Source organism: Nyctereutes procyonoides, unplaced genomic scaffold (genome assembly GCF_905146905.1).
Source record: "Nyctereutes procyonoides isolate TBG_1078 unplaced genomic scaffold, NYPRO_anot_genome, whole genome shotgun sequence".
Lineage (NCBI taxonomy): Eukaryota > Metazoa > Chordata > Mammalia > Carnivora > Canidae > Nyctereutes > Nyctereutes procyonoides.
Window position 1 is genome coordinate 33336428 of NW_026575051.1, and position 15563 is coordinate 33351990.

Sequence of the window (15563 nt, forward strand, 5' to 3'; positions counted from 1 at the left end):
GAAGAAAAACTTCAGTAAAGTTGCAGGATGCAAAGTCAATATACAAAAAATCTGTTCTTTCTACATATTGGCAACAAATGGTTTGAAAGAGAAATTAAGAAAACAATCTCTTTTATAATTGCATCAAAAAGAATAAAATACCTAGAAAGAAATGTAACCAACTAGATGAAAGACTTAATACACTGGAAAGTACAGGATGCTTAAGAATGAAACAGAGGACACAAGTAAATGGCAATTACTGTATGCATCATTTAGAAGAATTAATATTGTTAAAAATGTCTGTATTACCCAAAGAAGTTTGTAGATTTAGTGCAATCCTTATCAAAATCCCAATCCATTTTTCACAGAAATAGAACAAACATTTCTAAGATTTTTATGGAACCGCAAAAGATCCTGAATAGCCAAAGTGATCTTGAGAAAGAGGGACAAAGCTGAAGTTATCACATGCCTTGATTTCAAACTATATTATAAGGATATGCTAATCAAAACAGTATGATATTGTCGTAAAAACAGATGCATAGATTACTGCAACAGAATAGGGAGCACAGAAATAAACCCACATATATATGGTCAGTTAATTTGTGCCAGAAGAGGCAAGAATATACAATGCGGAAAGGATAGTCTCTTCAATAAATATTTTGAGAAAACTGGACCAGTGTTTTATTCTGTATACAAAAATTAACACAGTATGGACTAAAAATTTGAATGCAAGATTTGAAATCATGGAAATACTAGAAGAAAACATAGTAAGCTCCCTGTTATCAGTCTTAGTGATGTGTTTTGTTTTTGTTTTTGTTTTTCATCTGACTGCAAAGGCTAGAGCAACAAAAACAAAAGTAAACAAATGGAACTACATCTAATTAAAACAATGTTGCACAGCAAAGGAAACTGTCAACAAAGTGAAAATCATATATCAAAATGGAAATCATATATTCGATAAGGGGCTAATACTCAAAATATATTAAGAACTCATGCAATTCAATAGCAAAAGAACCCAAACAATCCCATAAAAAAATGGACATTTTCCCAAAGAAGGCATACAGATGCTCAACCAGCACATTAAAAGATGTTCAGCATCACTAATCAGGAAAATGCAAATCAAAACCACAATGAGGTATCATTGTTAGAATGGCTATTATCAAAAAGGCAAAAAAATCACAAGTGTTAATGAGGATGTGGAGGAAAGGGATCTGTTATGCTCTGTTGATAGGAATATAAATTTGTGTAGCCACTCTGGAAAATAGTATGGAAGTTCTTCAGAAAACTAAAAAAAAAACAAACTGTCGCATAATCTAACAAGTCTACTTCTGGATCTATGAAGAAAATGAAAACATTAATTTAAAAAGATATATGAACCCCTATGTTTATTGTAGTATTATTCACAATAATCAAGATACTGAAACAATCTAAGTGTCCATTCATGGATGAATGGTTAAAGAAGATGTGGTATGTGTGTATATACACATACATACATACACACAATGGATACAACTCAGCTATATAAAAGAATGAAATCTTGCCATTTGGGACAACATTATGCTAAGTGAAATAAATCAGAGTAAGATGAATATCACATAATTTCAATTATATTTGGAATCTAAAAAGCCAAATGAACAAAAAACAAAAACAACTCATAGATGAAAAGAATAGATTGATGGTTGCCAGGGAAGGAGTTGGTAGGGGGAGAGGGTGAAATTGGAGAAGGAGATGAAGAGGTCAAGAGGTACAAACTTTCAGTTATAAAGTAAGTTATGGGTAATAATGTATAGCTTGGTGACTAGAGCAACAATACTGTATTTCACGTATGTAACTTTTATGTGATAGGAGGAGACTAGACTTATGGTGGTGATCATTTTGCAGTTTATATAAATGTTTGATCATTATTTTGTATACCTGAAGTTAATATGGTGTCTGTAAATTACACTTCAGTTTTTAAAAGAAAGGCATTGGAATAAGTCAGTGTGCTCCAAAGTCTAATGTCTCTAGCATTACCCCCAAGGTCTATTTGTGCCTTTTTTGGTTATCCTTTCAAAATTTCCATTGTAATGTATGTTTTATAATGTGCATAATATAGTGTTACATATACTTAATAAAGAAATATATACACATGGTAGCATATATATGCTCACAACTTTTTAAGGACAGAGTACATAATAAAAATTTTTTGAAGACCATGTCTTTAATCAAATCACTCAAGTATAGTTTGGGTATAATGAACCCAATATGTGCTTTTCTCTATCTTATAAAAATTGGACAGTTGATTTTTTTTTTCCACATGGAAGGCCTATTTCACTGTATCATTTGTATATATAGAAACCAAGTTTCAGGAACTATTTTACAATACCAAACACGCTGTATTTTGTTCTTGCTGAAAAAATACTTTAAAACAAATTAGGTTCTCACAGTGCTCTTTGATCTTTCAGCAACTATTGATTCTAGAGATGGGAGTCATCTGTGGATCAAACTGTATGATCTGAATTTAGACCTCATGTTTTTAATGTTACTTCAAAGCTTGTATCATAATATCCCTATTATGACAGCTATATTTAACAGCTGAAATTCTAGTGTTGAACACTGAATTGTGCTCTTTCTCATTAAACATAGCTAAATAATCTGATTCATTTTTGGTAATATCATATGTGCCTACCAGTCACAGTGATTAGAAAGACTATCTTCTTCCCCTTTCTCATGATAGTGCCTTTCTTGAAAACTTAACAGTTCTGTGAGGTTATAGAACAATTCATCCCCAACATATTAGTGAGAATGTTTTATCACATTGCTTTCCTCACGAATTTAATATCTAGAAATGTTTTAAAATAGATAAAGGATTTGTTCATCTCATTTATTCATTGCTAAGTGAAAATAGTGTCTTGCACATAGTAAGGGTTCAATAAATATTAAACGTTGTATGAAAGAATAGTAAAAAATAATAGTGCTTCACTGGATGGCAATTAATAGTGACTTGAGAGTCTGGCTTTGTCTTCCCTTGGTCCTCCCATTGATTAGCTGTGTGGCTTTCTGCCTTACTTGTGTAAGTTTTGGTTTCTTCATTTGTAAAATGAACATGATGACATTTTTTTTTTCAGACTCTAGAAAATAAGGTGATTATCACAGTGTCTGGCCCATAGGAACCTTTATTATATGTCTTGATGTTATAGCCTAGGAATTGCCAGGGTTATCTTTTTTCAATTGTAAATAATAATTTTGTTGAGAGAGGTTGTGTCAAATACCATTTTAAAGACACAGTTACAAACAAACCCATAGTCATTTTGACTAAGTTCTGTGTGTTTATTATTCTGCCTTTCCTAGGTTCATCAGTTTATCTTTTCCTATTTGCTGCTAGGAAACTAAGGTACTAATTAATACGCATTTGTAGTAGTGATTCACTTCTAGGTTTCTAGGCATCTCTTCCCTTTAAATGTCTTATGAATGTTCATTGTTCAGTCTTTTATTTCATATTTCTTTTTTGGCATGTTCGTGGCCCTCAAGTTTTTAATATTATATCCTGTTTTATCCTTCTTGGAAATGCAATTGTGGACATCATGGTACCATTATACTTACACTGAATTGGATTAACTATACTATTCAATTTGCTATGGTACCAGGCATATATATCCTTAACATTTTTTAATGAGAAATTAATTGTATTTTGTCCTTTTAAAAATCACAACATTTATGTAGTAGACTCAACGTTTTGTGATATTTTAAAGGTTTGTTTATTTATGCTTGAGAGAGGGGCAGAGGGAGAGAACCTTCAAGCAGACTCCCAGAGCATGGAGTTCAACATGAGGCTTCATCACATGACCCATGAGATCATGACCTGAGCCAAAATCAAGAATTGGCACCTAACCAACTGAGCCACCCAGGGGTCTCCATGATTTGTGATATTTAAAAAAATTAAAGCATTTTTTCCCTTTTCATCTCATGTTCACATTTTGTAATCTGTTTTCATCTGTGTCATAAGGAATTCTTTCACAGTTAGTTTACATTTTTTCTTCTTGCTCAAATTTCAGTATTATGGTTGCTATTAGGAAGCCTAGCCTGATGTAAAGACACAGTGAGAATTTATTGATTTAGAGGTCTCATTTATTTAAAACAAACTCTAAAATTTCAAAGAAGTTCTAAATAGTTTCATCTCTGTCTTAAATTTTTTAAAGAAAAGATATTCTTTGTTGTGTTATCAATATGTAATTTCAATGACTATGAATTTGCTGTGTTTACTTTTGTATTTCAGTATCACTGGATAGTCATCATCAAACACTTCCTCAAATAATGACTCAACCTATAAAATAAAAATGTGTTAAGAGCTGACATTTTTTAAAAAGTAAACAAAGCTTTGGTCTGTGTTTTAGAAAGAAAAGGAAAAAAAAAAGGAAGAGAAAAAGAAAGAAAAGGAGCCAGAAAAGCCTGTAAAACCTCTTACAACTGAAAAGGTAAAATTCATTTTAAAAAATATCTATTAATATTACCATCTTATTTTTGTATTTTTACATATGAATGTCTTTTGGGATATTTACAGTATGTTAATAATCATTCTTTCTGTAAGTATTTTTTGAATGGATATGTGTGCTAAGCATGTCCTTCTAGATTGTCCTATATAACTTTTAGTCAGTTACATATCTATGTAACTATGTAGATCATGTGAATTCCTTAAGGATTAGTATTCTCTTATTAATGACATAAAAATGTTTTTAGTTTTCATGCACAAACAGATTTGAGTGAAAGTTTAGAGAATGAAGAGATCATACCTGAAGGGGCCTTCAGAAAAGAGTTGATGTTTAAGGGTAAACATTTGCGGTAGATTTTGAATTGTAGGTAGGATTAAGGTGAAAGGCAGGAGTATATCATTTGGAGAGAATACCTTGAGGACAGGTATAGAAACCGAAAATATACAAAGTATATTTCGAAAAAATAGTATCTCTGTTGAAAAAATACCTATGTATAGAAAAAATATCCCTATCCATAGATGCATATCTTTTTGCAAAGATATATATCTGTGTATAGACAGTAGTGAAAAATAAGACCAGCACGGTAGATGGAGCTCAAATTGTAAAGGACCTTTAAGTCCATGTTGATTGTTTTTTTGAGCAAAGGCTGTGGGTAACATTTCAAAGTCTATAGAGATATATCTGATTCAGAAAGGTTCTTTCGGAAGATTATTTTGACAGTGATATGCCATCTAGATGTGCTTAGGCAAACTAGAGGTAAAGAGAGCATTAGCTTTTTAAAAGACTTTGGGTAAATAGTTATAGCAGCTTGGCTTTGAATATATTTGATCATGAAAATATGGAAGCATGGTTAAAGGATTGGTCAGTAAAAGGGAGCATCCTTCATAGTTGCGGAAATTTAAAAAATTGACCTAATCAAGGTGTAAATTACATATACAAGGTGCATTCATTTAAAGTGTATAGTGCAGGTACATAGTGGTTCTTTCTCTGTCATTTATTAAAGCAGTCTCTACCTTCAAAGAGTTGTAAGAATATACTTTCATTTCCCCATCTCTAGCTAAGACTTACTCATTTTACCTTTCCCATTAAGTCCTTTAAATATCTCAACTGGATCACACTTTTTCCCTTCCTCAGAATTCTGGAGACATTGCTATACATTTGATATTATTACTTCCTTCTTTGTATTATTGTTTAATTGTATTTTTAGATAAGTTTTCTTATCTAACACAGATGCATAGATGTTTTGTTTCTTGAGATTGTGCATCAATAAGGTGGGGACCAAGTCTTGCACTTCTTTATTTCTAACAGTTTATTGTTTTTAGCAGATATTTAGAATAAATATATGTGTACTAATTCATTGATGTTTTTCATCTCATAGTGTGTTGATTCCAAGGTAGTGAAGAACAATTAATAAACTGGAAATGCTGACTGTAAGACCTTTGCTAAGAACAATTCTTTGAAATACTAATTTTCAGTTAAAGTTAATTTCTTTGAATATCACTTGGTTTTAATGATAGTATACAGAATTAAATTCCTATCTTTCAGGACACCTGTGTGGCTCAGTGGTTGAGTGTCTGCCTTTGGCTCAGGGCGTGATCCCAGGGTCCTGGGATTGAGTCCTGCATAGGGCTTCCTGTGGGGAGCCTGCTTCTCCCTTTGCATGTGTCTCTGCCTCTCTCTCTCTCTCTCTCTCTCTCTCTCTCTCTCTCATGAATATATAAATAAAATATTTAAAAATAAATAAATAAACACAAATTCTTACCTTTCATCAAATTAAATTTAGATGTTAATGGGGTGTCTACATGGGTCAGTCAGTTAAGCATCTGCCTTGGCTCAGGTCATGATCCCAGGATCCTGGGATTGAGCCCCACATCGGGCTCCTTGCTCAGCAAGGATTCTCTTCTCCCTCTACCCCTCTCCCCCACTCAAGCTGCCCCCCACCATCTGAAACAAATCTATTTTTAAAAAGCTAGATTTAAAAAAATAAAAAAATAAAAAGCTAGATTTTTTTGAAAAAATGTAGATGTTAGATATTCCATTTTTTAAAAGGAGTGATTAAGTTGGTAATTATGACCTGGTTACTTTAAGTGGCTTTATTCCCCTCTGGTAACTTTCTCTTTAGCATGCAGTCAGTTTTTTTTTTTTTTTTTTTTTTTTTTTTAAAGACTTAGAGCACAGTGGGGAGGGGCAGAGGAAGAAGAAAATCCTAAGCAGACTCCTTACTAAGGGCAGAGCCTGAGGTGCGGCTTGATCTCATGATTGAGATCATGATCTGAGCTCAAACCAAGAGTTGGATGCTTAACTGACTGGGCCACTCAAGCACCCCAACATGCATCAGTAAACTTCAGGTGAAATTTCTTATAATTTCTGGTTGCATTAAAAGGAATTTTAAAATCATTAGTAGAGGTTATATTTTGTTATCAAGAATTGGAAATACCAAAATAAAGAGTTTTTTTGGTGCTTGACAAGATATAACCACTTAAACCTTACCATAGAAGTGTATCGAGCTTTTTGATGTAGTGACCATGACCATGTATGTTTCATAGCCTTGCATGTAAATACTTCTTCTGTTGCCTCCTGTAGAAAAGGGCTACAGCAATCACCTAAGAACTGAGTTTCTGGGTTGGGAGCTTGAGAAGAGCAGTTCAAGGTGTGTGAGCAATGAGAATCTAGTATAGTTCTTATACTACATCCTTTAGATACTTAGATTTTATTAAACTCAGTTTATATATCATCTGTTATTCTTACTCAACCAGAGGTTTATGACTCCTGCTGCTGATGTCACCATCAGCAGATCCTTGCTGAAAGAATAATCATGTAGAGGGGAAAACTTTAGTTCCTATCAAAATTTTGTGGTCAGGATAGTGCAAAGTATATAAAAAGGAAGATGCATTTAGAAGTGTAACAGTGGGGAAACGGAAAAGAAAATAACACAAATAAAAAGCTTAATAGGCATGCATACATTTTCACATACAGGCATTTTTTATGTATAGTCTCTCTGAACTGATATTTTAAGGGGGCATATATAATCGGCAGAAGAGAAATTAGTAGTAATATCAGTGAAAGTAGTAGCAATAGTAGTCAGAATAAAATCATCATTATAATGTAATAGTTGTTTTTATTACTATCTCCTGTGTGCCAGAAACTTACAGGTGTACAACTTGCAAGTGTACTTGTATATATACAATATATTTGTAAAGTGACCATCCATGTATTCACTAAGTCAAGAAATCAGTCGTGAGCAACACACCAGAAGCTGCCCCCGCAACACCATTCCTAATAAATAATCACTTCCCTTGGGGATCCCTGGGTGGCTCAGTGGTTTAGTGCCTGCCTTTGGCCCTGGGCACGATCCTGGAGTCCTGGGATTAAGTCCCACATCAGGCTCCTGGCATGGAGCCTGCTTCTCCCTCTGCCTGTGTCTCTGCCTCTCTCTCTCTCTCTCTGTGTGTCTATCATAAATGAATAAATAAAATCTTTAAAAAAAATAATCACTTCCCTTCTCCCCAGAGATAAAAATTTCTTTTCATTTTAGAAATAGTTTAACCTTCTCTGCATGTATTTCTGAACAGTGTCGTTTATTTCTATATTTTAACGTGTGAATGAAATGATATCACAGACATTCTTTTGTATTTTGCTTTTTTAGTCAACATTTTATAAGGGTCAATCATATTGTATTTAGTTATGGTTTATTAGGTTGTTTTGTAGTATTCTATATATATGCGTTCCTTATTTTATTTATCCATTCCACTGTTAATAAATATTTGGATTATAACCAGGCTTTAGCTCTTATAAACAGTGCTGGTATGGACACTTCTATATATGCATCTAAGCATGCATTTCTTTAAGGTATACTTACGAGTGCAATTGTTGGGTTATAATCTACCTGTATCTTTTTTTTTTTTTAAGATTTTATTTATTTATTCATGAGAGACAGAGAGAGGCAGAGATATAGGCAGAGAGAGGAGCAGGCCCCTCTCAGGGATCCCAGTGTCCTGGGACCCTGGGATCACGCCCTGAGCCAAAGGCAGATGCCCAACTGCTGAGCCACCCAGGCATCCCAATCTACCTGCATCTTGAACTTGACTAGATAAGGTTAAACTGTTTTCCAAATTGTATACCAAATGTATTCTGGTCAGGCCATATTCTTTATATGTTAGAGATTTTACTCTTTGCAGTGTGGGGAGTATATAATGATATCCCATTATATTTTTAATATCACTTTTCTTGATTACTAATGAGGCCAGATGCCTTTTACATATGTTTATTGCCTGTTTGGATTTCCTCTTTTGGTGTTCTGGTTCAGATCTTTTGTCTATTTTTCAATTAGATTGCTAACTTTTCCTCATTCGTTTGTACCAATCTGTGTATACATCTGTGTATAAACACACATAGAGGATACTAGCTTTTTTCCGGTTATTTTTTTGCAGATACCTTAGCTTTGTGACTTTATTGTAGCTGATTTTATTGCTCTTTTTATTTCTAGTTTTTGAATTAGTGATAGGACATCCTTGTCTTAATTCTGACATCAAAGGGCAAGCTTTCAACTTTATACCTGTGGGTGTTATCTTTATTCCTCACAAAAACTACAGAGTTGTTGTTGATGGTCCTCATTTTATAAATGGAGATTCAGAGAGAATATATAATTTGACTAATGTCACCTAGTTTAGTTGGAGAATTTATAGAGTCTGATTTGGAAGAAGGATTTTACTTATATTTTTAAGGCAGCACATATTAAACTCCATCTCATATCTCTTTATGTGTTTAAAAGAATGAGGCTGGAAGAGATTATTTATTCTAAAACGCTTTTTCTAAATTCATTAGCTTCTACAGGTTATTAAAGTTATTAACATGGTTCTTGACACAGAGCAGTGATTTAATAAATGGTTACTTAAAAATGACCTAATTTGTGGCCCCTGGATAGTATAGTCTGTTCAGTGTCAGACTCTTGTTTTAGCTTAGGTCGTGATTAAAGGGTCATGAGATCAAGCTCCACATCAGGCTCCATGCTTAGCCCAGTCTGCTTGAGATTCTCCCTCTCCCTTTCTTTCTCCCATTGATCCTCCCACTCGTGCTCTTACTCTGTCTTTCTCTTTCAAATAAATAGATTGTTAATTTGGGGGTTAGAAGGAACCTTACTACTCTAGTCCAAATCACTTATTTTATAAAGAAATAAACCAGGGATGTCTGTGTGGCTCAGTTAAATGACTCTTGATTTTACCTCAGATCATGATCTCAGGGTTGTGAGATTGAGTCCTGTGTGGGGCTTGATCTCATGGGCGTGGAGCCTGCTGAGGATTCTCTCTGTCCTTCTCCCACCCTCTCTAAAAAGGACGGAGGGAGGGAAGGAGTAAACTAAATGTTAGAAGGACATTAAATCATCAAGAAGTAACTTGCTCAGTATTAACAGTTGTTGGCAGCTCAGAGATTTGAACCCAAGTCTTCTGATTTAAGTCTCAGATCGTGTGTGTGTGTGTGTGTGTGTGTGTGTTCTAATTTGATATATATATCTTCAGGTTCCTTTCTGGTTGCAATTTTTAGTCTTGTAGGATATACAAGACTATACAATGTAGGATATATTGTTTTATAATGAACTGTCCCCGGTTCCCTAAAAAAGAGCTATGTGTTTGTGTGTAACCTTATTTCATGCTATCTTCACTAGTAAATTAATAACTTTTACTGATTTGTTAGCTTCTAGTGGGGACTTCTTTAAATAAACTTGTTTTCCTTGAGTAGTCTCTTTTATGTAAATTGTATTTTGTACTTAAGTTTAACCAAGGTTTACATTTTTTTGTGGTGTGTGCTGTTACTAACAGGATCAGCTGGAGTCAGGTTTGCTTGCTTTTCTGAGAAGAGAAAGATAAAAGTGAAAAGTTTAATGAATCATGTGATTAATAGGCTAGATGTTCTTGGCACTTAAATATATGTGTCTCCTTTGTGCCTTAGATATCCTGCTGGAAAATTGCGTATAAATTTGACTTTTTCTAAAATATTCTGTCATACATTTGACATCTCTAATTCATTTAGCTTAGATTTATCTGTTAGGCTCTCTCCCAAATAGCCAATGATCTATAAATATATTCATGTAGATGAGAAGTGGTTTTATAGAATAGGAATGTATACGAATTTTCTTTCAGTTTAGTCAAGTCTTAATTTCTCCTTTGGAAAGTTCTAAGTTTTTCTTTTCTAAAAGATGTTTGTGTCAAAATATGCAAAATGGACAAATAGATTCTTTGGTGGTAGTAGGATTAACCCCTTATAAGGTAATTGCTAGTGTTGTTCTATTATTATTTTTTACAACCCATCATATGGGTTATTATGGATCAAGTTCTAAAATTTCTGAATTGTATGGTAAAAAAATCTTCAACATAGAGTCAGCAAACTTTTTTCTGTAAAGGATCAGTTGGTAACTATTTTAGGCTGTAGATCATAAGATATCTTTCATAACTACTCCATTTTTTCTTTGTAAAAACAAGCAGTAAATGAAAGTGTTCTGATAAAACTTTACTTACAGAAACAGTTTGTTGAGATCCTCTGCTTTTTGCCTTCCCAACAACTGAGAATTAGTTGTAGTGAAAGAAGCAGAGTCAGGAAGACAGCCAGATTCAAGCCGTTGGTCTGTGGTTAACTATCTCCTTGGCAAAGTCAGTTAACTACAGAACCTTCTTTCCTTCATTTATTAATGACAGGGTTTCCTAAATGATCTCAAAGTCCTCTTGGCAATAATAGTTTTAAATTTAGAATTATTCCACCTACTGAACACACAGATTCCTAAAATCATTTTAAAATACTCTCTCTTTTTTTTTTTTAAGATTTTATTTATTTATTCATGAGAGACACACAGAGAGAGAGGCAGAGACACAGGCAGAGGGAGAGGGAGAAGCAGGCCCAATGCAGCAAGCCTGATGTGGGACTCTATCCCGGATCTCCAGGATTAGGCCCTGGGCCGAAGGCGGCGCTAAACCACTGAGCCACCCAGGCTGCCCTTAAAATACTCTTAAAGATGACTTTCAGTGTTGTGCAGAGCTGGCCTTTAGTCACCTTTTCCATATTATTTCATACTGGTTCTGCACCCACCATAATTCTGATCTCTTAGTCAACTGTTTTACTGTTAAAACACAAAGTCTAATTTAGGAGAAAAGGCATTTAGTTATTTCTTTTTCTTTTTTTTTTTTTTTTTTAAGATTTTATTTATTTATTCATGAGAGAGACAGAGAGAGGCAGAGACACAGGCAGAGGGAGAAGCAGGCTCCGTACAGGGAGCCTGACATGGGACTTGATCCCAGGTCTCCAGGATCAGGCCCTGGGCCGAAGGCAGTGCTAAACTGCTGAGCCACCTGGGCTGGCCTATTGCGTTATTTTATATATATATATATATATATATATATATATATATATATATATATATAATATTTTATATATATATATAATATTTTTTTATTATTTAGTTATTTCTAATGCAAGTTACTTCTGTATTTATATAGATCATATATATATATCCACATACGTATATAAAATTTGGAAGAAATGGTTTAAGTTGACATATAGTATAATATTAGTTTCATGTGTACAATCGACAAATACCATATGTTGTACCATTGTTTTTATATGCAATGGATATATTAATAGAATAATTTAGATTATTCTATCAGAGATATTTTCATGGACTTTAAGTTCCTCTCTGATCATTACACTGAGAGGATATAATTATGTACCTGTCTTCGAATATTTTTATGTTTTTATGAACTTTTAAAATTCTCTTAATATTCAAACTTTTATTTTTTATTATTACCTGTTTTGTAGAAAAAATCTATAAATAAGCAAAGCATTAAAAAATATGTAATTTCTCATAGTAGCTCTACGTAAGGATAACTGTTTTAAACAAATTATAATTTTCTGTGCTCCTGTACATACGCATGTATATACTTATTCATATATCCCTTGGTGGGGTACTTTAGTTTAAAAGGGATTGTTGTCAATGGGATGTGGTCTCCAAAGTATGTGTTATAGTTTTTTAATGTAAAATTTAGAAAGTTTTTTTTTTTAATATTTTATTTATTCACAAGAGACACAGAGAAAGAGGCAGAGACACAGGCAGAGGGAGAAGCAGGCTCCATGCAGGGAGCCTGACGTGGGACTCGATCCTGGGTCTCCAGAATCACACCCTGGGCTGAAGGCAGCGCTAAACCGCTGAGCCACCAGAGCTGTCCTAGAAACTGTTTCTTATGCAGATTTTTGCCACTAGCTTCTTGAAATTCATGAAAGAAAAATCAGTTCACAAAGTATATGAATGTAGAAAAAAAAATCCCAGGAAGGAAATTAGAGAAGCAGTGGTATTATGGGAAAGAGAAGGTTCCTACTTTAATACTATCATTAAAAAGTTTATGTCAAGATATGACAAGTATTTGATTCTTTAAGAAAATGATATAGATGAAAAATGATTTTTTTCCTGCTAGTTGCAAAAGAAAAAATCAGCAAAGTTGCTTTTTTGAAGAAGTTTTTTATGTTTTGTTTTTTTTTTTTTAAGATTTTATTTATTTATTCATGGGAGACACAGAGAGAGAGAGGCGGAGACACAGAGAGAGAGAGGCAGAGACACAGGCAGAGGGAGAAGCAGGCTCCACGCAGGAAGCCTGATGCGGGACTCGATCCAGGGACTCCAGAATCACGCCCTGGGCTGAAGGCAGATGCTTAACCGCTGAGCCACCCAGGCGTCCCAGTTTTTTATGTTAATAAAACTTAAAAAATAAATTTTTACTTGATAAATATAAGTGATTTAATCTTACAGAATAAGTGTAAACTACAATTACAAATCTGTTGAATTTAAAATTTCAGTACAGCCCTATGAAAGTAAGCAACCAATTGTAAACCAAATTGTTCTTAGTAAAACATTATAAAATTAAATTAGGTGGCTCATTGCCAGTTGCTATATTGATAGGTGTTTTTTGGCAATCTGACCGAGATATTTACACAGTTACCTAGCTCTCAAATGTAATTTAGTCTAAATAAGCCTTTCATATGATACATGAATTCGTTTGAGAATAAGATATTTCTGATAATTAATGCTTTTATAGAAATCATAGAACATGGTCTAGGTGAGTAAGCATAGCAGATGCCTCACAGAGCATTTTCATAAGTGGGTTTGGAAGATTCCTTGTATTTTCCACAAATCATTTCATTCCCAGCTTAACGCTCAACTTTAGAGATTAGTTTGATAATAATCTTTTGTTTGTAGATTTAAAAAACAATAGGTGCAATATCACTGTACATTAGGCTTAGAAAGCATTTTAATGCAGCTTCTCTATTATCTATGTTTTATTGAGGTATAGATTGCTAGTTGCTATTGACAACTTCCTATCTTTTTTAGCTATTAAGTACCCTTTTAAAAATTAATATTTTCTCATTGAAAAAGAAGATCACAGTGCTATACCTGAGTAAAAAGAAATCATGTTTTGTCTATAGTAAATTTGTAGTTACTCATTCTTTAACCAAGAGACAGAGCCTAGCTGATTTTTAATAGCCTCTCCCTGTAGTACCCATACCATATATGTTTTTAATGTTAGAAAATGTGTGTAAGCAAAAAGAAATATCACCACAGATCTGACCACATAGAAAAAAATATTGCTAACATTTTGAAGTTTATCCTTCCTGATTATTTTCCATGGAAATGTATATATCTACATGAGATCACACTATACATATTATTTTGTTACCTACTCTTCTCCTCTGTCATTTACCAATGTCTTTGGTTAAATCTTCAATGCCCTTTCTTCTTGATAAATATATGTATGCTTTTTTTTCTTTAATGTTCCATTGAATGGATACATCATAATTTATCTTACTCTAAGTACAGTAAGATTCTTTTTTTTTTTTTTTTCCACAAAAACAGTTTTATTTACTGAGTAAGTGAAGACCTCAGGCCCTTTACATCCCCAACCCCCTCAAGAGGATGGGGCTGGATAAAGGAGCAACCTGGGGCAGAAGGTCCCCGTCCCTCAACACAAGACGAGAGAGGCTCAGGGGCTGTGCAAACAGTAAGATTCTTTTTAAAATGTATTCTCAGGGTGCCTTGGCAGCTCAGTTGGTTAAGCAGTTGCCTTTGGCTTAGGTCATGATCCTAGGGTCCTGGGATTGAGCCCTGTAGCCTGTCAGGCTCCCTGCTCAGTAGGGAGCCTGCTTCTCCCTCTCCCTCTGCCTGCTCTTTTTCTGTCAAATAAATAAATAAAATCATTTTAAAAAGTTTAAAATGTATCTCTCTTTTGATTAATGAAAATAGATATATAATCAGAGTACAGCTATGTGATAACTTCTTAGGATCAGTTTTTAAAACCAGAATTGCTAAATCAAATGATATGAACTTTTAAAGAGCCTTCTGAAAAATATTAACAAAACCCTTAGAAGACAGAGATGGAAGAGCCTGAATTTTGGTTAGAAGACTTCAATCTGCTTCTCAGCTCCACTATTTTCTAAATGTCTGAACACTCTGAGCCTCAGTTTTCTCATATATGTGTGTGTATATATATATATATTTCCTAAAATCAAAGACTGTGTACAGTATGACTTCTGTCTGAACTAGTAAAGGATTAAAATAGGCCAATCTCCACATTCTTTTGGCTCTGAGGATGGGGAAATGGGTTGGTTCAGATAGATGAGGTAAGTCCCTCCCAGTTAAGACAACTTTAGGGTTCTTCTAATTTGCTCTTGTCAACTATTAACTTTACTGGTGTAACTGCTGTAACTGTTTAAATTTTAAAATTAATATAATAAGGAAGAACACTCAACTATTTGCTGGTAATTGCTTAGAGCCACAAATCTGATCCTGTGGATTTACAAAATGCATTCCCTCTTTCTGCTGTAATTTATCACTGCATTTGTTTTGTAGCTGTGCAGATTCTGCCCACCTTGTTTGACTTCACTGTAAGTTTAAGATATTGACAAGGAAAAGCTTCTTCAGTGGTGATAGTTTCTTAGCGACTTCTATTACAATCTTAATTTAGTCTTTTTTTTCATGTATTTAATTTCCTAAGTTTCAGATTTAATATCTGTTACTTCCTAATATGTTGGGTACCAGAACATAAGAATTTGCCTGATTGCTTGTGGTGGGTATTATTGAAG

At 33.9% G+C, this 15563-nt stretch overlaps 1 protein-coding gene across 4 annotated transcripts in view; it reads left to right on the top strand.

The window, feature by feature from the left end:
* Positions 1–15563, top strand: part of SMAP1 (small ArfGAP 1) — a 175122-nt gene that overhangs the window by 92203 nt on the left and 67356 nt on the right. For 3 of the 4 annotated variants that reach the window (XM_055329996.1, XM_055329997.1, XM_055329999.1), the window contains one exon: positions 4353–4433. The exons of the other annotated variant lie outside the window; for it this stretch is intronic. In XM_055329996.1, coding sequence (XP_055185971.1) covers positions 4353–4433 — 81 coding nt within the window. The remainder of the gene's footprint in view (positions 1–4352; positions 4434–15563) is intronic. 4 annotated transcript variants of the gene reach the window in all.